The sequence below is a fragment of the Sus scrofa genome, chromosome 8, assembly GCF_054392235.1.
Source record: "Sus scrofa isolate SSC_HxYL_T2T_F1_AM1 chromosome 8, Sscrofa_HxYL_maternal_Yorkshire_Landrace_v2.0, whole genome shotgun sequence".
Lineage (NCBI taxonomy): Eukaryota > Metazoa > Chordata > Mammalia > Artiodactyla > Suidae > Sus > Sus scrofa.
Genome location: NC_139390.1, coordinates 72,587,931 through 72,610,016, shown reverse-complemented (window position 1 = coordinate 72,610,016; position 22,086 = coordinate 72,587,931). Strand labels below are relative to the sequence as shown.

Sequence of the window (22,086 nt, the reverse complement as noted above, 5' to 3'; positions counted from 1 at the left end):
GAGGGCCTCTCACTTTCTATTGATTTTACAAATGTCTTATCTCTTACATAATATAGTTCATGTGCTTGTGCAAGGTCATTGACTTTTAGATGGATAAAGCCCAGGAACAACATTCAGCACACCACAGGAACATGGAGTGTTCTACACTTTGCCCCTTCAGTTGCTTGCCACAGCTGCTGACCATTCATATAAGGTATTTACTTAAGGTGTAGGAGTTATATTTTAACTTCCTGATTGATTTCTCCTCGGATATAAGCAAGGGCAGTAACAAAAGGGTAGACTAATTTTTAAAAAGTACTACATATGAATAAGATGTCTCTGAAATGGCTCTCACTCCTGCTGCTGCTACAGCTGACGTGCTACTTTAGCTCTGGCAGGTGTGGAAAGGTGCTGGTGTGGCCAATGGAATATAGTCACTGGATTAACATGAAGATAATTCTGGAGGAACTTGTCAGCAGGGGTCATGAGGTGACGGTTCTGACATCGCCAGCTGCCGTTGTTGTTGATGTCAACAAATCATCTACTATCAAATTTGAGATTTTCCCTACATCGATAACTAAAGATTACTTTGATAATTTTGTCAAGCAGTTTATCGAGAAATGGAGACATGCTACAAAAGATTCACTTTGGACACATCTTTTAAAAATTCAAAATTTCTTTTGGAAATTCTCTGACATTGCACTGAAGCTCTGTAAAGATGCTATATTAAACAAGAAATTTATGACAAAGCTACAAGAATCAAGGTTTGATGTTGTTCTTGCAGATCCCGTTATACCCTGTGGTGAGCTGGTGGCTGAGATACTCAACATACCGCTGGTGTACAGCCTCCGCTTCTCAACTGGTTATTCAATTGAAAAATTCGGTGGAAAGCTTCCATTCCCACCGTCCTATGTACCTATTGTTATGTCAGAACTTAGTGATCACATGACATTCACGGAGAGGGTTAAAAATATGTTATATGTAGTTTTTTTGGACTTCTGGTTCCAGACGTTTAATGAGAAGAAGTGGAATCAATTTTACAGTGAAGCACTAGGTAAGTCATGCTTTTAGTTGGTTTAACATGAAGAGCTAAGTTTCCTAATGCCTTGGTGGCTGCGTTTATGTAAATATTAAGCCCCAGGAATTTGTCCCTTATAAGTGAATTGATGAAAAATGAAAATATAAAATGATCCATCAATCTTGTAAACACTTTGGAAACATTAAATCATTGGGTAAGATAAACCCTGTGAAGTATTACTAGTTCAGAACATTCCCCAAACTCTAAGCCACATATTAAAACACTTAGGACTTCTCCAAGCAATTATAAACACATTACTAAAGTTCTACGTTCACTAAAAAGGTCACTCTAAGCCTCATAGAATGTCATAATAAATGATGACAGGTAGACTGAGGACTCACACAGGTGTGTGTAACACAAAAATCTGGGGAGTATTTAGAGATTGTTTCTACTGATGTAGCTCCATTTCTGCATTATATGAGATGAGCTGATATACATTACACGAAGATACATAACTGCTTTATCAAGAACAGACATTTGCAAACATCTCTGGCTACATCATTCCAAGCTCCTTTCCAAAACTTACCTAATGTATGCACCTGAATATATTCTCATTTCATCTAACTTTTGTCGTTGTTGTTTTGCTTTATCTTTCAGGAAGGCCCACTACATTATTTGAGACAATGGGGAAAGCTGACATGTGGCTCATTCGAAATTATTGGGATTTTGATTTTCCCCGCCCACTGCTACCAAATTTTGAATTTATTGGAGGCTTCCATTGCAAACCTGCCAAACCCCTACCTAAGGTAACCTGATTTGGTTTGTTGTGCTTTTTCTACTTTACATTTTCAGTAGGAATAATCCTCCACTCCTTAGTTCGAATAGGAAGATGGATAGAATGACCTGCCAATTAGTACCTCGCATATTCGTTTCTGCCTCAACTCTCTGAATTTCAGTATCTTTATGAAATAAAGGGACCTCTGGGAGACTTTGAGAATATATCAGTTATTACCATCCTCGTTTTTTAACATATAATAAGGCATCAGACATTCATTATAAGAATAAACATTAAATGACTAGCATATACCAGGAGTAGGTGCTGAAAGGCAGAGAAAGAGTGTAGATACATTTTCTACCACCTGGCACTCTACCTGGAAAGACAGAATGCAAGCAAGTCATAAACATCAAGTGAAATGTGTCACTTTAGTTACTGTTTTGCTTTATCTTTCAGGAAGGCCCATTACATTATTTGAGACAATGGGAAAAGCTGACATGTAATTTTTTAATTTACATTTAATTTTTAAAAGTTTTAGTGCTAAGAAGCTTTTAAGGTTAGTAATTAGTTGAGAAGATTCTAATACTCCTAATTTTAAATTCTAAATTCTAAAATTCTAAAAGATTCTAAAAGTTTCTTAATTATTTTGGAGGATGAGGCCCTTCACCAGTGCCCTAGCTAAAAAAATACCATTCTTCAACGATAGAAATGTAAGTCTTAACAACTTCTGAGGCCAAATCCAACCTTTCCCCACTTGCACATCAGCATTTAAACCGTGCCTCATTTGAAATTCCAGGGTTCACATCATACAGCATAAAAGACATAGCTTAGTCTATTAGGCCAGGTGTTTTCTGCCTACACCAATCCTATAGCAAACCTCTAAAGCACCCTAAGGAACGTAGGCCCCAAGTTCATAGCGGCCTGACGGTGTGAACACAGAGAAAACATACACTGCACATATTGAAACCATAAATTCTGAACATATATTAAAGAGAAAATAATTTATACCTCTTGAATCTGGAAACTGCCCATAGGTTAAAAAATCCCAAAATTTCTCAAAAATCACCCAAGTTTCTAGGGTGCTAGTCCTCATGAAGGTAAGCAAGAATCTAGTCTGTTCTAAGTTGACACGATCGGTTTTCTGTGTAGTTTAGACATAAATAGGAAGCAAATACTCTTTAGCCAACTCTTGGGAGTGACCCCTTAGGAGAGCCTTTTGTCCACTCCTTATTGATGGAAAAATGAAACTGATGTTTCTTTCAAGGAGAAAACTCAGTATCTCTTTTGACTGCAAATTGTTTGGATTCTCTATGGTAGCTCTTACAATATCCAGAGGCTGAGAGAACATTAGTGAAATTTCTGTGCTATCTAGCCCTATTTTTGGAAAGAGCTCACCATTCTCATTTCAGGAAAGTGATACTGTGGGTAGGAGGGGAAGTTAGGAGGAGAGGAAGAAGGACAGAGTGAAAGATGACTAACAGTATAATTGTAACAATTAGTAATAGTAGCTGCTATTACTAAGATGCAACACAAGATTTGAATCTGAGTCAATGACTGGAAAGACTTCATTACGTAAAGAAGCAATTCCTTCGAACTACTAACCTTTCCATTAGTTATTATGTTCTCTCAGAAAATTTCTATACTTCTTAAAGTATTAAGATGTTTGGCAGAATTCATCAAGAATCATAAAAATGCTTACAGCCTTTGACTTCACAGTGTACGCCTATGAAACTATACAGGAAAATAATCGAGATGTGCAAACACGCTATTTTGGACAGTAATTCATAAAAGTCACCCCGGAAGTAATCTACATATCCAAAATTAAGCAATGTTTAAGTAAATTATAGTGTGTACATCACATCATTATAATCATTTTATCAAATACCTATTTATGCTAAATCAGGTATGCGGTTTAGCTGGAAAATAACAGATATAACGAGATCACAGTTGTCTTGCAGGTAACAAAAGAATATCAGTTAGAATTACAATTTTAAAACTATATGTCACGATGTATATTTAGGTGTGGGAGTAGAAGAACGATTCAAATGGAAGCACAATTTCCAGAAGAATGTCCTCAAGGTCCATCCATGTGGTTGAACATGACAGGATTTCTTTCTTTCTCATGGAGGAGTAACATCCAGTGTGTTTTTTTGAGTGTGGGTGTGGATGTGTGTGGGGGTGGGTGGGTGGGTGGGTGTGGGTGTGTGTGTTTAAATCTTCTTATGCATTCATCAGTTGATGGGCCTTTAGGTTATTTCCCTTGGCTATTAGGAATCATGCTGTAATAAACATGGGAGCACAAACAGCTTTTCACTATCCTGTTTTTATTTTCTTTAGGTTCATACCCAGAAGTGGAATAGATGGTCACATAGCAGATCTATTTTTTATTTTTTGTAGAAATGTTCATTTTGTTTTCCATGGAGGCAGAGTCCATTTACCTTCTAAGTGATGATGTACAAGCATTCACTTTTCTCCACATTCTACCAACGGTTTTCTCTTCTTAGTAGTAGACTTCCAACAGGTGCGAGGTGATATTGCAGTTTTGATTTGCCTCTCCCTGATGCTTAGTAATGTCAAGCATCTTTTCACAAACTTGTTAGCCATTTGGATGTTTTCTCTGGACAAATGTCAGTTTTGTTCATTTACTCTTTTCTATGGAATGAATTTTGTTGATGGGTTGAATGAGCTCTCTATATATTTTGGGGTTTAATCCCTCATTCCATATGCAATTTGAAAATGTTTCTCCCATTCTGTACTTTGTTTTCAACTTGTTGACTCCTTTTTTTTTTTTTTTTTTTTTTTTTGCCATGCAGGAGATTTTAAGTTTGATACAGTTCCACTTGTTGACTTTTTTCTTTTGTCATAGTTTTGGTGTCATATCCAAAATAATCATTTTCAAGACCAATGTCAAAGAGATTTCTCCCTATGTTTTCTTTTAGGAGAGTTACAGTATCTGGTCTAATCTGTATATGTCTTTGGTCCATTTTAAGCTAATTTTTAAGAGACATGTAAGATAGAGGCGGCATTACACTTTTTTTGCATGTGTTTATTCAGTTTTCTCAGAGAAGAAGAGACAGACTAACCTCTCCCCATTGGGTGTTCTTGCCTCCCTTGTTGAATAGTGGTTGACTATAAACTCACAATTTTAATCCCGTGACCCTGTGTTCTGTTGCACTGGTCTGTTTGTCTATTTTTAGGCCAGTTCTGTATTGTTTTAAACACTGTATCCTTGCAGTACAATTTGAAACTGGAAGGTGTGAGGCCAGTTCAGCAGCATTTACTCTCTGATCCATGAACACACGATGCCTCTCCATTTATGTCTTTTATTTCTTTCGACAAAGTCTCGGAGTTATCAAGGTTCAGACCTTTCGCTTCATTGGTTAAATACGTCTCTACTTACATTTTTGTTTTTGATGCTGTTATCAATGGGCTATTTCTTCAGATGTTTCATTTCTAGTGTAGGAAAATGCAACTGATTTCTGTGTGTTGATATTATAGCTGGCAGCTCTACTGGATTTGTTGGTTAGCTTAGGATTTGGGTTGAGTCTCTGGAATTTCCAATACAAAAATTCATGCCATCTGTAAAAAAAACTGAGAATTTTACTCTTTCCTTTCTGATTTGGATACTTTTTACCACGTTGCCTTGCCACGTTGTGCTGTTAGGACTTGGAATACTATGTCAAATTAGTGTGCGAGCGAGCGCCCTTGCCATTTTCCTAATCGCAGAAGAAAAAAAAACCTTTCGATTGGTCACTGTTGAGCATCATGTTAGCTTTGGGTTTGTCATGTATGGGTTTTATTATGTTGAGGTATGTTCCTTCTCTACCCTATAAGTTGAGAGTTTTTATCAGGAAAGGATACTGTCTCTTGTCAAATGTTATTTTGCATCTATCGAGATGATCAAGTTATTTTCGGTTTCTTCCTATTAATGCAAGGTCCTATCTGCAATGATTGGGCATGTTGAACCATCCTTGAATCCTAGGGATAAATCCCACTTGGTCATGGTATACAATCCTTTTCCTATGGTCAGGAATTTTGGCTGGCTAATATTTGGATGAGAGTTTTTGCCTCTGTATTCATCCTGGATAGTGGCTTGTAGGCCTCTTTATTTGTAATGTCTTTATCTATAGCTTATCGAGGTACTATTGGCCTTGTGAAATAAGTTCAGAAATATTTCCTCTCTCCTTGCTAATTTTCTGAAGGACGGACATCAGTTGTTCTTTAAATGTTTCGTCAATGAAGCCATCTGGTTCTGGGGTTTTCTGTATTTGGAGATCTTTAATTACTGGTTTAATATCTTTACAAATTATGACTGCTAGGATTTTCTAGTTCTTCATGATTCAGCCTTGATAGAGTGTGTGTTTCTAGAAACATATCCATTCTTCTTGATTACGTAATTTGTTGGCACATACTCCTACACGACAGTGTCTTGTGGCCCTGAATAGTTCTGTAGTATGTTATGCCTCCTCTTTCATTTCTAATTTAACCCATTTGATTCTTTATTTTTTCATGGTTAGTCTAGCTAATGCTTGTAAATTTTATGTTTTTGCACAAAGACTAACAGTGTATGGTATCCGTTTTTGTTTTTGTTTTTGTCTTTTTGCCATTTCTAGGGCTGCTCCCATGGCATATGGAGGTTCCCAGGCTAGGGGTCAAATCGGAGCTGTAGCCACTGGCCTACGCTAGACCCACAGCAACACAGATCTGAGCCGTGTCTGTGACCTACACCACAGCTCACGGCAATACCGGGTCCTTAACCCACTGAGCAAGGCCAGGGATCGAACACGCAACCTCATGGTTTCGAGTCAGATTTGTTACCCACTGCGCCACGATGGGAACTCCTGTATGGCATCCCTTATGTGTGGAATCTAAAAGAAGTCACACCTGTAAAAACAGAGAGGGATATGGTGGCTACTAGAAGCTCAGGCATGGGAGAATAGGAAAGAATTTTTTAAGGGCGCAAACTTGCATCCTACAGTAAATAATTCCTAGAGAGCTAAGTTATCATACAGTGAATATGGACAACAATATTATGTTATAATCATCAATCCTCCTCTGACTAGACTTTAATCATTCCAGCCACAAAAAAAGAAATGATAATTATGTGACATGAATGAGGTACGAACAGTCATGAACATGACAATCCTATTACAATGTATACATGAACAAATCAATACGTTATAAACCTTAAACTGCATGATGTTTGATGCCACATATATTTCATCTCCTTAGAAAAGCATATGAATTTTAAACTAAGGATATCCTTGCACAGAGAGTATGAGTAAATCTTAGTTCATTTTTACAATTGTTCATATTTTGCCTTCTTTTTGGCCATTAGCTCACCATATTTTCATAAAGGTGTCAGAGAATGAGAATAACCAGTTCACATCAGTGACCGATTTTTGAAGAAATGATGTATTACAATAATACGATAGGGATGCATCTTCCATGGCAGAGATGAAGCAGCCTTGGGTAGCAAGCCAATGAGACAAAATACTGAAGGCAGGTAACTTTAACGACCGCTGGAGGTAAACGGGTATGTGTATATTACCTGGAAGTGGTAAGAGGAGTCATGAGAAAACTTCAGTGAACTTAATAATGAACCTGATATCATCAGGGTGAAATTATATTTTTATTAAAACTCTACACATTATAATTTGCAAGACCGAGGTTTCTTTTTTAAATCCTCTTTTACTTTTCTGCGAAAAATCATTTTGAAGGAGTTGCCTCTGTGGCGCAGTGGGCAGGGGTTAAAGGATCCAGCACTGGCACAGCTTTGGCGCAGATCACAGCTATGGCTTGGATTTTATCCCCAGCCCAGACACTTCTATATGCTGCAGATGCGGCCAAAATAATAATAGTAACAATAATAATAATCATCATTTTGAAAAGAACTTTTGTGACAACAATTAGGATGAGAAGCCATACATTTTATGGTGGAAGGGTTGGGTAGTTATTTTCAGAATGATGAATTTAAAGGAGAAAAAAAGAAGAAAGATGGGTGTGTGGTTTTGGAACACATATCCAGGAAAATTCTGCCTGTCCACATTTTTTGTACATAGAGTACATTCACTCCGCAATTGGATATTGTTCTAGCGGATAAAATATAACATTTATATTGGGAAATGCAAAGAAATCACAGGACAAACTAATTCTGAAACAACTCCAGGCAAATAGGGCTTCACCTGGAGCTTCACTTACTCTGAAGTGACCACACAACAGGTGACCAAAACTATGCTATGGAAACCCTGGTATACCTCTCCTGTGGGGTGGTATTCCCTGGGGGGCTCTGTGAGATGGTGATGAAGGGTCCCTTACAACCCGTTACACATCTACGTTCTACTGTGACATCAGTTATGCGATGTATCTCAGGGCAAAAGCTGTCATATGTAAACAAACCCAGCAATATGGTCATTCAAATATTTAACCACACAGTGTATCTCTGGATGATAAAAAGGACCCAGGAACGTTTCCAAAGTCAAACACCAGACTCCTCAATCCAGTGATTAGTAAGAGAGAGAGAATTTGGGAAATCGTGACAAAGTTTAAAGTAAGGTATAAGGACTATAGAGCTGAGAGAAGGATAGATATCAAGTCATTCAAATCACAAATATTTCTTCATTCTTAGGGTCAGGGAAATGGAATACTGATGACTAGTCTAAAATAATTCTCCAGAAAGTCTGTCTAGAATAAACAAATGATTCAGTAGAATTATAGTAATAATTAAGGGTAACTTAAATCCTGCTATGTGCCTGCCTTCCAAGAATCTGTGTTAACTATTAACATTATTGATGAAGAGTCTGAGGACAATATTGTTGAATAGCATCTCTTCCTCACTACTGTGTACTGGCTTGATTTCATTTCTTGCTTACACACACAACCCACACACACATTTGCACAAATACCCGTAATGCAAGAAACTGACTTCATATCCCACATCTCCTTCCCAGGAACCTCAGGAGAGAGGCCTTGGAGAAAAAAAAAAAGTAAGAAAGAAAGAAAATATGGAGCTTCCTCGAAAAATTGAAAATAGAATTAATAGATAGTTCACCAATTCCTCTTTGGGGTACATACTCACAAAAGTTGAAGGTAGGATCCCAAAGAGATTTGGCAAACCATGGTCATGAAAGCACTAGTCATTAAATCCAAGAGGTTGAGGCAACCCAACTGTCAATCAACAGGTAAAGCACAAACCACAATGTATTATCTACAATCAATGAAATATTACTCAGCCTAGGAGTTCCCATGGTGGCTCAGCGGTAATAAACCCAACTAGTATCCATGAGGATGTGGGTTCAACCCCTGGTCTCGCTCAGTGGGTGAAAGATCTGGCATTGCGGTGAGCTATGGTGTAAGTGGCAGACACGGCTTGGAGCCTGGGTTGCTGTGGCTATGCTGTAGGCTGGCAGCCATAGCTCCAATACCACCCCTATCCTGGGAACTTCCATATGCCACCGATGAGGCCCTAAAAATAAGACAAAAAAAAAGAAAAAGAAATATTACTCAGCCTTTAAAAGTCAATTTTGACACAACACAACATTCACAATTTTTTTGACAGTTGGCAACGTTCTTTCTTTCTTTTGGAATTCACATTTGATTTTATTGGAGTCGAATTGACTTACAAAGTTGTGTTAGGTTCAGGTATACAGCACAGTAAATCAGTTACACATCCTGTTACATGTACACATACTCATTTCTTTTCAGATTATTTTCTCATATTGGTTATTACACAGTATCCAGTAGATTTCCGTGCGCTATACGGTAGAGCCGAGTTACCTCTTTTACATCTGATTGTGTGTATATGTCAATCCCCATCCCCTAATTTAATCTGCCTATGTTTCACCTCTGGTAACCTTAAGTTTGGTTTTGAAATCTTTGATTCTGTTTCTGATTTGTACGTGCTTTTGTATCACTTGCATTAGAGTTCACTTATCAGTGATCGCATATGACGTATTTTCTCCTCCTTACTTCACTTAGCATGATAATTTCCGGGTCCATCCATGTTGCCGGAAATGGCATTATTTCACTCCTTTTTATGGCTGAGTCAGAGTCCACTGCATACATGTACCACATCTGTTTCATCCAGTCCTCTGCTGACGGACATTTAAGTTACTTCCATGTTTTGTCTACTGTAAATATTGCTGCAGTGACCGTTGGGATACATTTATCTTTTCAAATTATGATTTTCTCTGGATATATGCCCAGGAGTCAGATCACAAGATAATATGGTAGTCCTATATTATTTTTGTAGGGAACCTCCATACTGTTCTCCATAGAGGCTGCACCCACTTACATTCCCACCAACAGTGTAAGGGGGGGGTCCCTTTTCTCCACAAACTCTCCAGCCTTTGCTGTATAGAGATTTTTGATGACGGCCATTCTGACTAGGTGATTACCTGGCTGTAGTTTTGAGTGCATACCTCTAGCTATTAGCCGCACTGGACACCCTGTCACGTGTCTGAGGGCTATCTGTATGTCTTCTTTGGAGACACGTCTGTTTAGATTTTCTGCCCATTTTTTGACTATTTTTTGATATTGAACTGCATGAGTTGTTTGTATATTTTAGAAAATAATCCCTTGTTGTTCGCTTTGCAAATACTTCCTCCCATTCTGCAGCTTGTCTTTTAATTTTATTCATGGATTCCTTTGCTGCGAAAAAGCATTTAAGTTTATAGAGGTATGATTTGTCGATTTTCGTTTTTGTTGTCATCACTCTAAGAGGTGGATCCAAAAAATATTGCTGCAGTTTATGTCATAGTGTTTTGCCTATGTTTTCCTTGAAGGGTTTTAGAGTATCCGGTCTTACATTTAGATTTTTAATCCTTTTAGAGTTTATTTTTGTGTGTAGTGTTAGAGTGTGTTCTAATTTCATTCTTCTGCATGTAGCTGTCTAATTTCACTCTTCTGCATGTAGCTGTTCAGTAAGCACCACTTATTGAAGAGACTGTTTTTTTCTCCATTGTATATTCCTGCCTCCTTTAGATCAGTTGACCACAAGTGCATGGATTTATTTCTGGACTTTCTATGATGTTGCATTGACATATATTTCTGTTTTTGTGCCAGAACCAGACTCTTCTGATGACTGTAGCTTTGTAGTGTAGTCAGAGGCAAGGGAGACTGATGCCTCCAGCTTTGTTTTTTTCCTCAAGATTGCTTTGGCTATTTGGGGTCTTTTGTGTTTCCATACAAATTTTCAAGTTTTTTGATCCATTTCTGGGAAAATGCTAATGGTTTTTTAATAGGGATTGTCCTGAATATGTAGACGACCTTGGGTAGTATAGTAATTTTAACAATATTGATTCTTCCAATCAAAGAACATAGCATATGTTTCCATCTGTTTGTGTAATCTTCGGTTTCCTTCATCAATGCCTTACAGTTTTTGCAGTACAGGTCTTTTGCCCCTTTATGTAGGTTAGGTACTTTCTTCTCTTTGAGGCAATGGTGAATGGGATTGTGTTTTTCAGATTTCCCTTTCTGATATTTTGTAGTTAGTGTATGAGATTTCTGCATATTAATTTTGAGTCCTGCACCTTTGCCAAATTTATTGATTATCTTTAGCAGTTTTCTGGTAGCATCTTTAGGAGGTTCTATGTATAGTATCATGTCATCTGCAAACAGTGATAGGTATATGTCTTTTCCGTTCTTCGCTACTTTTATTTCTTTTTCTTCTCTAGTTGCTGTAGCTAGGACTGCCAAAACTATGTTGAAGAAAATTGGTGAGAATGGACCTCCATGTCCTTTTCCTGACCTTAGCAGAAGCAGTTTCAGCATTTCAACATTGAGAATGATGTGGGCTGTGGGTTTGTCGTGTATGGCCTTTATTATACTGAGTTAGGATCCCTTGTTGCCCACTTTCTGGAGGGTCAACAAATGAGTGGGGTTGAATTTTGTCAAAATCTTTTTCAGCATCTTTTGGAATGACCATATGGTTTTTAGCCTTCTGTTTGTTGATGTGGTGTATAACATTGACTGACTTGTGTATATTAAAAAATCCTTGCATCCATGGTATAAAAGCCACTTGATCATGGTGCATGATCCAGTTATTGTACTGGTGGATTCCAGATAGTAACATTTTCTTGAGTATTTTTACATCTATGTCCAACAATGATATTGGCCTGTAGTCTTTTTATTTTATTGTATTTTTTTGGAGGGGTGCTTTTTTGGTGAGGTGTTTTGGTCTGATTTTGGAATCAGGATGAGGGTGGCTTCATAGAATGCACAGGCAAGTTCCTCAGCAAATCTTTGAAAGAATTTCAGAAATAGAGGTGTTAACTCTTCTCTAAATGTTTGATAGAATTTGCCTGCAAGGACATTTGATCCTGGATTTCTGTTTTTTGGATGTTTTAAATGATATAATTGATTTCAGTCCAAGTGACTGACTTATTTCTGTTTTCCGTTTCCTCCTGATGCGGTCTTAGAAGATTTTACCCTAGTAAAAATCTTAGTGTCCATTTCTTCTAGGTTACATCTGTTGTTGGAATAGAGGTGGGTGTAGGAGTCTGTTATGATCCTTGCATTTCTGTGGTGTCAGCTGTAATTTCTCCTTTTTCTTTGCTAAGTTTATTGCCTTGAGCACGCTCCCATCTTTTCTTGATGAGTCTAGTTGAAGCCTAATCAATTTTGTTTCTCTTTTCAAAAACCAGGGTTTTTTTCATGTCTTTGTCTTTTTAGGGCTGCACCCGCGGCATATGGAGGTTCCAAGAAGAGGGGTCCGGTTGGAGCTATAGCTGCCAGCCTACACCACAGCCACAGCAATGAGGGATCCGAGTTGCAGCTGCAACCTACACCACTGCTCACTGCAATGCCAGGTCCTTAACCCACTGAGCAAGGCCAATGATCAGATTTGCATCCTAATAGATACCAGTCAGATTCATTAACCCATGATGGGAAAACCGTTTTTATTTTATCTTATTGTTTTGTCTTTGGTCTCAGAAGCCAGCCTTTTGCTTCATTGATCTTTTCTCTTCTTTTCCCCATCTCTATCTCATGTATTTCTGCTCTGGTCTCTATGTTTTCTTTCCTCTCTAACTCTTGAGTTTTGTTTGTTCTTCCTTACCCAGATGCCATAGAGGTCAAGTTAGGGTTGTTTATTTGGGGGTTTTCTTATTTTCTTTTTTTTTTTCCCACTGTACAGCAAGGGGGTCAGGTTATGCTTACATGTATACATTCCAATTACATTTTTTCCCCACCCTTTGTTCTGTTGCAACATGAGTATCTAGACAAAGTTCTCAATGCTACTCAGCAGGATCTCCTTGGAAATCTATTCTAAGTTGTGTCTGATCAGCCCAAGCTCCCGATCTCTCCCACTCCCTCCCTCACCCATCAGGCAGCCACAAGTCTTTTCTCCAAGTCCATGATTTTCTTTTCTGAGGAGATGTTCATTTGTGCTGGATATTAGATTCCAGTTATAAGTGACATCATATGGTATTTATCTTTGTCTTTCTGGCTCATTTCACTCAGGATGAGATTCTCTAGTTCCATCCATGTTGCTGCAAATGGCATTATGTCATTCTGTTTTATGGCCGAGTAGTATTCCATTGTGTATATATACCACCTCTTCCGAATCCAATCATCTGTCGATGGACATTTGGGTTGTTTCCATGTCCTGGCTATTGTGAATAGTGCTGCAATGAACATGCAGGTGCATGTGTCTCTTTTAAGGAGAGTTTTGTCCGGATAGATGCCCAAGAGTGGGATTGCAGGGTCATATGGAAGTTCTATGTATAGATTTCTAAGGTATCTCCAAACTGTTCTCCATAGTGGCTGTACCAGCTTACATTCCCACCAACAGTGCAGGAGGGTTCCCTTTTCTCCACAGCCCCTCCAGCACTTGTTATTTGTGGACTTATTAAGGATGGCCATCCTGACTGGTGTGAGGTGGTATCTCATGGTAGTTTTGATTTGCATTTCTCTTATAATCAGCGATGTTGAGCATTTTTTCACGTGTTTGCTGGCCATCTGTATATCTTCCTTGGAGAAATGTCTATTCAGGTCTTTGGCCCATTTTTCCATTGGGTGATTGGCTTTTTTGCTGTTGGGTTGTATAAGTTGCTTATATATTCTAGAGATTAAGCCCTTGTCTGTGGCATCATGTGAAAGTATTTTCTCCCATTCTGAAAGTTGTCTTTTTGTTTTCTTTTGGGTTTCCTTTGCTGTGCAAAAGCTTTTCAGTTTGATGAGGTCCCATGGGTTTATTTTTGCTCTAATTTCTATTGCTTTGGGAGACTGACCTGAGAAAATACTCATGATGTTGATGTCAGAGAGTGTTTTGCCTATGTTTTCTTCTAGGAGTTTGATGGTGTCCTGTCGTATATTTAAGTCTTTCAGCCATTTTGAGTGTATTTTTGTGCATGGTGTGAGGGTGTGTTCTAGTTTCATTGCTTTGCATGGAGCTGTCCAGGTTTGCCAGCAATGTTTGCTGAATAGACTCTCTTTTTCCCATTTTATGTTCTTGCCTCCCTTGTCAAAGATTAATTGACCATAGGTGTCAGGGATTATTTCTGGGTTCTCTATTCTGTTCCATTGGTCTGTCTGTCTGTTTTGATACCAGTACCACACTGTTTTGATGACTGTGGCTTTGTAGTATTTCCTGAAGTCTGGGAGAGAATGCCTCCTGCTTGGTTTTTGTTTCTCAGGATTGCTTTGGCGATTCTGGGTCTTTTGTGGTTCCATAGGGTTTTCTTATTTTCTGAAATAGGACTCTATCACCAAACAATCCCTCTTGGAACTGCTTTTGCTGTGTTTTGGACTGTGCTATCTTCATTGCCATTTGCTGACACTTGACACAACATGGGTGAACCTTACACTAAATGAAATAAGCCTGTCACAGACATATCAATACTGTACCATTCAACTATAAGGAAGTATCCAGGTGAGGCATTTCTGTAGAAATACGGAGTAGAACAGAGTAGAGTAAGGAGAAGGTTGCCAGGGCCTGGGAAAAGAGAATGATGGAGTTTTCGATGGAAATAGATTTCCAGCGTTGCCAAATGAAAAACTTCTAAAGATTGGGTGCATAATATGAATGTACTTGCACCTACTGAACTATGCACTTAGGAATGATCAAGATGGTAAATTTTATGTGTATTTTACTATTTTTTTAAAGCCATCACGCTAATAATTTCTGATGCTACCAGATTTTCTCTCTTTTGTTGTTTGTAGCAATCCTTCCAATAATCTCGACCATGTTGTGACTCTTCTGTGATGCAGCAAATTCTTCTCTTACAGGAAATGGAAGAGTTTGTCCAGAGTGCTGGAGAACATGGTATTGTGCTCTTTACTCTGGGGTCAATGATCAGTAACATGACAGAAGAAAGAGCCAATACAATTGCATCAGCCTTTGCCCAGATTCCCCAAAAGGTAGATGAAGGAATACAATTGTGGACAACTATTTTATGAGACTGTTAAATTCTGTGAAAGACCTGATTAGACATTTCCTGCAAGAAAGGCAAACCATCATGATAGGTCCACCTTATCTCAGATATATTGGACAAGCAAAATATACATGGCAGCTGCTGCATTTGTAGACAGAGTATATTTGACTGACAGTAATTTTGGTTTAACATTGTAATCCCCCCCAAAAAAAGTTATTTAACAGCAACCTTGTGAAATTTGGTATTATAATGATATCATGGACAGGAAAAGAAATACCAAATTTTGCCTAGTCATTTGCTCCTTTACCCAGAAGGACTCCTGAGGACATGGTTCACATAGAGATGTTCTCAGGAGTTAAATTTTAACAGTAAGTGTAATAGCACAGTAATGTTAAGCAATATTGGCAAAAGTCTGGAATATGACATGCAGTTCATACTTGTCAGATAATCCCGGACCCTACTGAACTCCTCTAAATGTTGACACACACCCATTCTGTGTACTCTTCAAGGTGCTGTTCAGAGAAAGAGTAGCCAGGGTTCATCAGGCTGCTTCCAGCTACCCCCATAGTCACAGTGATTTAGACAAAGAGAAACATCAGCCTCCCCTACTGGACTGGGTCCTGCCAATGTCTGAAGCAGGAAGATAAAAGATGAAGATGGGGGGTTGCCCTTTAAAGTGAACCCTGTGCATTGTAAAGTCTGGCCCTTAATGAACTCTGCTTCTAACCTATTTGAAGATTACCCCTCCTCACTGAGGAAGGAGGAGGGACTATACCAAGGGGTCAAGCATGAGGAAGACGGGCATGGAAAAAGCGCAGCTGCCTCTTTCTCCATAAAATAGAGCAGAAAACTATTTTCTAACATGTAATATACACTTGGTGTCTTTGGATATTTGGATATTCCTTTTCAGTTTACTATCTGATATCCTAGTATTCTCCTAGCCAGGTACGCTAATTGTTGGCTGGGAACTTAAAGGATGTTCTATTCACAGTGCAAATAGGGGTTAAGCACTAATAAATTATAATTCAATTTATGAAAATTGCATAGGAATTTCAAGATTAGTAACTTCTTTTGGTACTGTGCATAGAAACCACATCTTGACCAACGCGGTCAATGCCTTGTGCTTCATTGTTAAACTGCTCAGAGTCCAGTGAATACATTTTTGCATCATAGTTCTGCAACTTTTTCAACAGACTTAGTTTTACTTACAAACTACCAACAAACTCCCCGTCTCTAAATTTAATGAATTTCTAAACTTTTTAATAATGGCAATACTCTGGGTTCATATCAGAAATTACCAATTGTCATTGTTCTTGGAATTAGTGCTTATCGATTTATAATCTAAAATTCCTTATGCTTCCTAAGCAGTACTAATTAACTTATTAGTAATAAATTATAAATAAGCAAAAACATTTATTTCTCCTAACAGCCTAAGGACTTCCATTTCCCTATACATGTCAATTACGAGGTGTAAAACTCTCCTAAAATAACTCAAGGTATAAGTGAACATAAGGAGCAGTCAAAAAGAAATACACAAGTGAATACCAAATTTGAAAATCAAAGCTTGTGTATGAAATAAAAAAAAAATAATGTGTAGGTGACTAGTAATTTGACACTATTTTTTTTTTCAATAGAATTAGAGCACCTAACATTTTCTTAAATATTTGAATTGTCATTGAATCTCAATTGCCTATGGCATCATGTGTGAGAGGTCACGATTACAGTCCATACCTGACTGAATATAATCATAACTGTGTAAATGTGAGCTGAGGTCAGAGCATTCGTAGTTACTGTCACTGAAGAGCGTGTGGCCTCATTTCCTTAGCTGTCATATGGAGAGCATTTAACTAGATGTCTTTGAATCTCTATAGAACTCTACTGCTATAACTCTGAAGTTGATTCATGGAATCAAGGATTTCTTTACCCTGACAGGTTCTGTGGAAATACGAAGGCAAGAAACCTGATACCTTAGGACCCAATACTCGGCTGTATAAGTGGATCCCCCAAAATGACCTTCTTGGTAAGACTTGGGAGAACAAATACTGAAAACATGAGTAACAGCTGAGCAGAATGTTAATACTTCTACAGGAATATCTATCATTCTCCTAGCATTTATTATTGAAACTAATTTTCAGAAAGAAAACTTTGGTCCTTTATTTTTATTTCCAGCCTCTGAGGACAAGAGGAGCGACTACAATAGAGATGGCATTTTGTTAAAGCAGGTCACATTTCTCATGGCCAGAATCGAAGTAGATTTATTTTGACTGTAACTGCTTCTCACAGTGAAATTAGAAAGAACGTTGTGGATTGTCTTTCTCTCGCTGAATTCTTTCCTTGCAGCAGTCTTTCCCCCTCTCTAGAGGTATTTGAAATGCCACAGAAAACCAAGCCCTCCTTCATTACCAGGGACTCTCCATTTTCTACAGGAAAAAATCCAAAATTGTTTCATGAGCTGATTCCAGATTTCATGATACAGTGTAGCTTTTCTTTCCTCTGGTTCCAGTGCCACTACCTTTATGCTTTTCCTGTTACCCTGATGCCCTTCCCATCAGATTCAGTGACCTCCTACTTCTTGGAGAGCGGGTATTTCCGGCATTGTCTCCCCCCTGGGTTACACACATGCTCTCTTTGACCCAGGAGGTTCTTTCAAGGAAGTCCTGCTCACAGGACAATCTTGGACTCATCTGTGAAATGCAAGTGACACAGCACTGCTTTCATGAAGTCTTCACTGACCTCTCCAGCAGACCAAGGGGTTTCTTGCTCTGAGTTCTGAAAGCACTTGAAATGCCATTTCCTGTACATAATCATCTGTTATCTAGAAGACACTGCTGCTTTCAGTGCCTTCTAATGTGCACAGGATCATTTTGTTTTAAGACGTAAAATTAATTCCTTTCCTGAAATTCACTCAATCCTAGGTCATCCCCAAACCAAAGCTTTCATAACTCATGGTGGCGCCAATGGCATTTTTGAGGCCATCTACCATGGGGTCCCTATGGTGGGCATTCCTCTGTTTGCTGATCAGCCTGATAACATCGCTCACATGACAGTCAAGGGAGCAGCTGTAAGATTGGACTTGGACACAGTGTCAACAACAGATCTGGTCAATGCCTTGAAGCAAGTCATTAACAACCCTTTGTGAGTATAGTTTGTTTTTTTTTTACTTGATGCTGTTTCTAGAGAGGTTCCCAGATGAAGGCTAGTGGGTCAGCAATGAGTCTTGACATAAACAAATGAGGAGTAAGCTTTGCTCAATGCTTTGAAACAGTCATCAGTAACCTACTGGGTCACATTAAGGTTTTTTTCCCCTGCTTTTAGGGGGAACTTTTGTCAGAGGATGTAAGGATGGTGGGAAAATTTTGAAAGCACTAATCATTCGCATGAGAACAATCACTGAGGTAGGAGCAGAAGAATTAAGAAGAAGCATTTTGAACCAGGTTCAACTGGGAAATCATGTATATTATAAAGGCAGTCATTTGCAGACTTGTGACTTTTTTTTCGGCACATGGACTCATTTAATGTTTAAACCTCTTCCAAGATGGTTTGTTGTTAGTAAACCACCATGACGTAATCAATCTCAAATTGCCATTACAATTAACACTTCCCAAAGTTTCTATGCTAACATTTTGAACCCATTACTGAGAACAGGTAACACCTAGAACTTTCTAATGTACCCCAATACAATAAGACAGATACTACCTATCAATGTAGTTATAGTCTTAGTTCTTTTGCTTGGGCTTGCATTTGTCTTATTTGGAAGAATTATAAAATAAAAAAGCATTTGATTTGGACAAGACATTGGTACATTACTACATAAAAGCCCAATTTTCAGAAACGCAAGTCATTCGGCTTCCAAATTATTTCATGACTTATATTAATTTCTCGAATACTATAAATATTGTAACAATGACATATACATGTATGTGTATATATAAATATGAATATCTCCTGTGTTTCACAATGATTTTGGAAAATACACATTTGGAGAATATATTGGTAATAATACACTGTGGACATTTGTGCTTTAAAGCAGTGTTGTTAAATTTTAATTTTAGCACAACGATTATCCGAAGAGAGCAGCGTAAGAAGTACATATTTCTTCTTCTTGTTTTTTACGTATACATCATTTTGGTGATTTTATGTAAAAATACATCTCTAGTATCATTATAGATTTTGATTTTTTTAAGAGTGTGAAGGTAGTATCCAAAATGAAGATAATTTTTACCTAGTTTATACTGACTGATTACAATATGTTATATATCGTACTAAGTCCTGAGCTCACATTCCCTTACTACTTCCTTACAGACTTTTCCACTGTATTACAAACACTTCCTGATTACCACCCTCCACTCAGAGCCCCAGGGCTCCCTCTGTGTTTCCACAGAACAGGACAGAACTGACCTCCATCCTTATTGCTCCTTTCCCATGCCATAGCACCTTGGGATTTCCGGTTTGTGAGCCCTATCTCTCGAGGCCTCCTCCTTCCGTGCCTTTTGATCCATAATGACTTTAACAGAGTGGGAACAAATGTAACTGCAATGCCAAATAAGTCAAATGTTGAGCACACTCTATTCTAAATTAGCTACCACGAAAACCAATATCAATACTAGCAAGCATTCACTGAGAGTCTACTGTGGGCTAGGAACACTTCTACAAATCAATATATTGTTCCTCCCAATAATCAGATAGGAGGCTATTCCTAACCATTCCATCTGATACTCAAAAACTGAGGAACAGACAGAGGCAGGCAACAAAGTAAGCGTCAGAGTCAGGATTCAAACCAAGGCAATCCACTTCCACCCTTTTAACCACTACTTTCCTAATACTAGGTCAACACCAGCTCCTGAGCAACCCTGCCTAGACTGGCCTCTGAACACCATCATGGATTTATGCATATCCCTGGATTATGACAGTATTTTAAAACTTGTCCACTGGGTCTATTAACAATGCCCTACTGGGGAAATCAAAGTTTGAACTTTCAAAGCACATAGTTACTGCACTTCCTTTCTTTCTTTTCCCTTTTTTTTTTCCTTTTTTTTTTCTTTTTTTTTTTTTTTTGCTGTTGCAACTTAAGTTCTTCCACTCCTTATACTACAACTACTTCTCCTCTCACATCTCCTCTCTTTTCTTCATAGGTTGAAATCCTACTCATGTAACAAACTGTAGCCCATAAGCTAAGGTCTCTATAGTCATCTCTGAAAAATAATCTGTCTTTCTTCCCCACTGTGCGACACTCCTTTTTACCACTGGCACGAAAATGTCACATTTATCCTTCCTAGTTCATTCTCTACATTGATTCTGCTTCTTTGTCCTTCAGCTACAAAGAAAACGTGATGAGGTTATCAACCATTCAACATGATCAGCCTGTAAAGCCCCTGGACCGGGCGGTCTTCTGGATCGAGTTTGTCATGCGCCACAAAGGAACCAAGCACCTGCGGCCAGCAGCCCACGACCTCACCTGGTACCAGTACCACTCTCTGGATGTCATTGGGTTCCTGCTGGCCTGTGTGGCAACGGCTGCATTTGCCCTCACAAGGGGTTGTCTGTTTTGTTGCCGGAAGTTGGCTAATGCAAGAAAGAAAGCAAAAAGGGAATAGCTGTATCTGAGGCCAGAAGCGGGTATGGCCCAGTAGATAGAACTCTTCCGTTTATTCCAGCAGGAAGGAGGTATGACAAGGTTCCCATCCTCCTGTGACAAAATGACTTCTCATAATTTAACATCTCAGGGCAAGACTTATGCACCAGGGACTTTCTGCCTGTTTCAGAGTTAGACCTAGGTCATGCCAAGAGGTCACCTAGTGAAAAAATCCATCAAAATAGAATTACATGGGTATACATTGAAGGTTATTATTTTAATTCAATAGTTATATCAAAAGACATGATTGAATTTAACTGTGGTTCACATGGGGTGCATAGACATAAGAACAATAACAAGTACACCCAGAGTATCCACATGTTGTCGATATTCAGAATAATTAAATTTATTTTGGAGAAGAATTTTACAGTTTTAACTTGCCAGAGAATGTGTGCAATAATTGGAATTATGTAAGAAGAATTACCCTTTCATTTTTTTGTGAGACTCCTAAAACTTCTTGGTGTTTCCTCTGCATCCAGCCTCAGCATCACTTCCTGTCTAAAACCCTGGCAAGCCAGTTACCGTCATCCACTTTAACGTATTTCCCTGGGAAATTTTGGAGAATTCAAAATATAGGAACTGCTATTAAAAAAAATAGATCTATGTGTGAAAATCTTTGAATTCATACCCTAATTCTCATTTTCTTATTATCTTTAAAAATATTCATCTGATGACTTCCACTCCCATATTCAGCCTCTGGTAGTTGACTTAAGTTCTCCACTGCATATTAACATACTAAATAACCTGTACTCCAAAGGGACTTATTTTTCATTTTCTACAAATGTACCTGGATCTGTCGATCTATATCAGTTAATTACTTGCAGATATGTTGTGAAATAAAATGTATTTGTTGAACAAAGAGTGAATTAATGATTTTTTTGGTTTTTCCATTTTTAGGGCTGCACCCTTGGCACATGGACGATCCCGGGCTAGGGGTCGAATTGGAGGTCAGCTGCCAGCCTGCACTATGGCTCACAGCAATGCCAGAATGCCAGCGACTGATCGATCCCATGTCTTCACGGATCCTAGCTGGGTTCATTAACCACTGAGCCATGACGGGAGCTCCCAGACACATTTTTAAAGAAACATAGAACCAATACAAGGCCACGGCAGATAAAATTTGTTCAATCACATATACGGGCTTAAATAATTGTCTCAAATCTATCCTGCACCACGTGTGACAGAAAAAGATGTGGTAGTCTTCACCCAGCGAGGATTACTACAGATCTCAAACAAAAAAATCAGTCTCATATGAAAGTAAATGAAGGAGAGGGACAGGAAATTCACAGATGTGAATTGGCCAATGACA

At 38.4% G+C, this 22,086-nt stretch overlaps 1 protein-coding gene across 3 annotated transcripts; it reads left to right on the top strand.

Moving 5' to 3' along the window:
- The first annotated feature begins 282 nt into the window (after positions 1-282).
- Positions 283-21,636, top strand: LOC100515741 (UDP-glucuronosyltransferase 2B31). Of its 3 annotated transcripts, XM_013998009.3 has the most exons (6): positions 283-1,033; positions 1,655-1,803; positions 15,000-15,131; positions 17,078-17,165; positions 18,061-18,280; positions 20,460-21,636. In XM_013998009.3, exons 1-6 carry the CDS (start codon positions 304-306, stop codon positions 20,737-20,739), a joined length of 1,599 nt encoding a protein of 532 aa, XP_013853463.3. In that variant the 5' UTR covers positions 283-303; the 3' UTR covers positions 20,740-21,636. The 3 variants fall into 3 exon arrangements, with proteins under 3 accessions (XP_013853463.3, XP_084828545.1, XP_084828546.1); XM_084972419.1 differs by lacking the exon at positions 18,061-18,280; XM_084972420.1 differs by lacking the exons at positions 15,000-15,131; positions 17,078-17,165; positions 18,061-18,280; positions 20,460-21,636 and adding an exon at positions 3,793-3,931.
- The last annotated feature ends 450 nt before the right edge of the window (positions 21,637-22,086 follow it).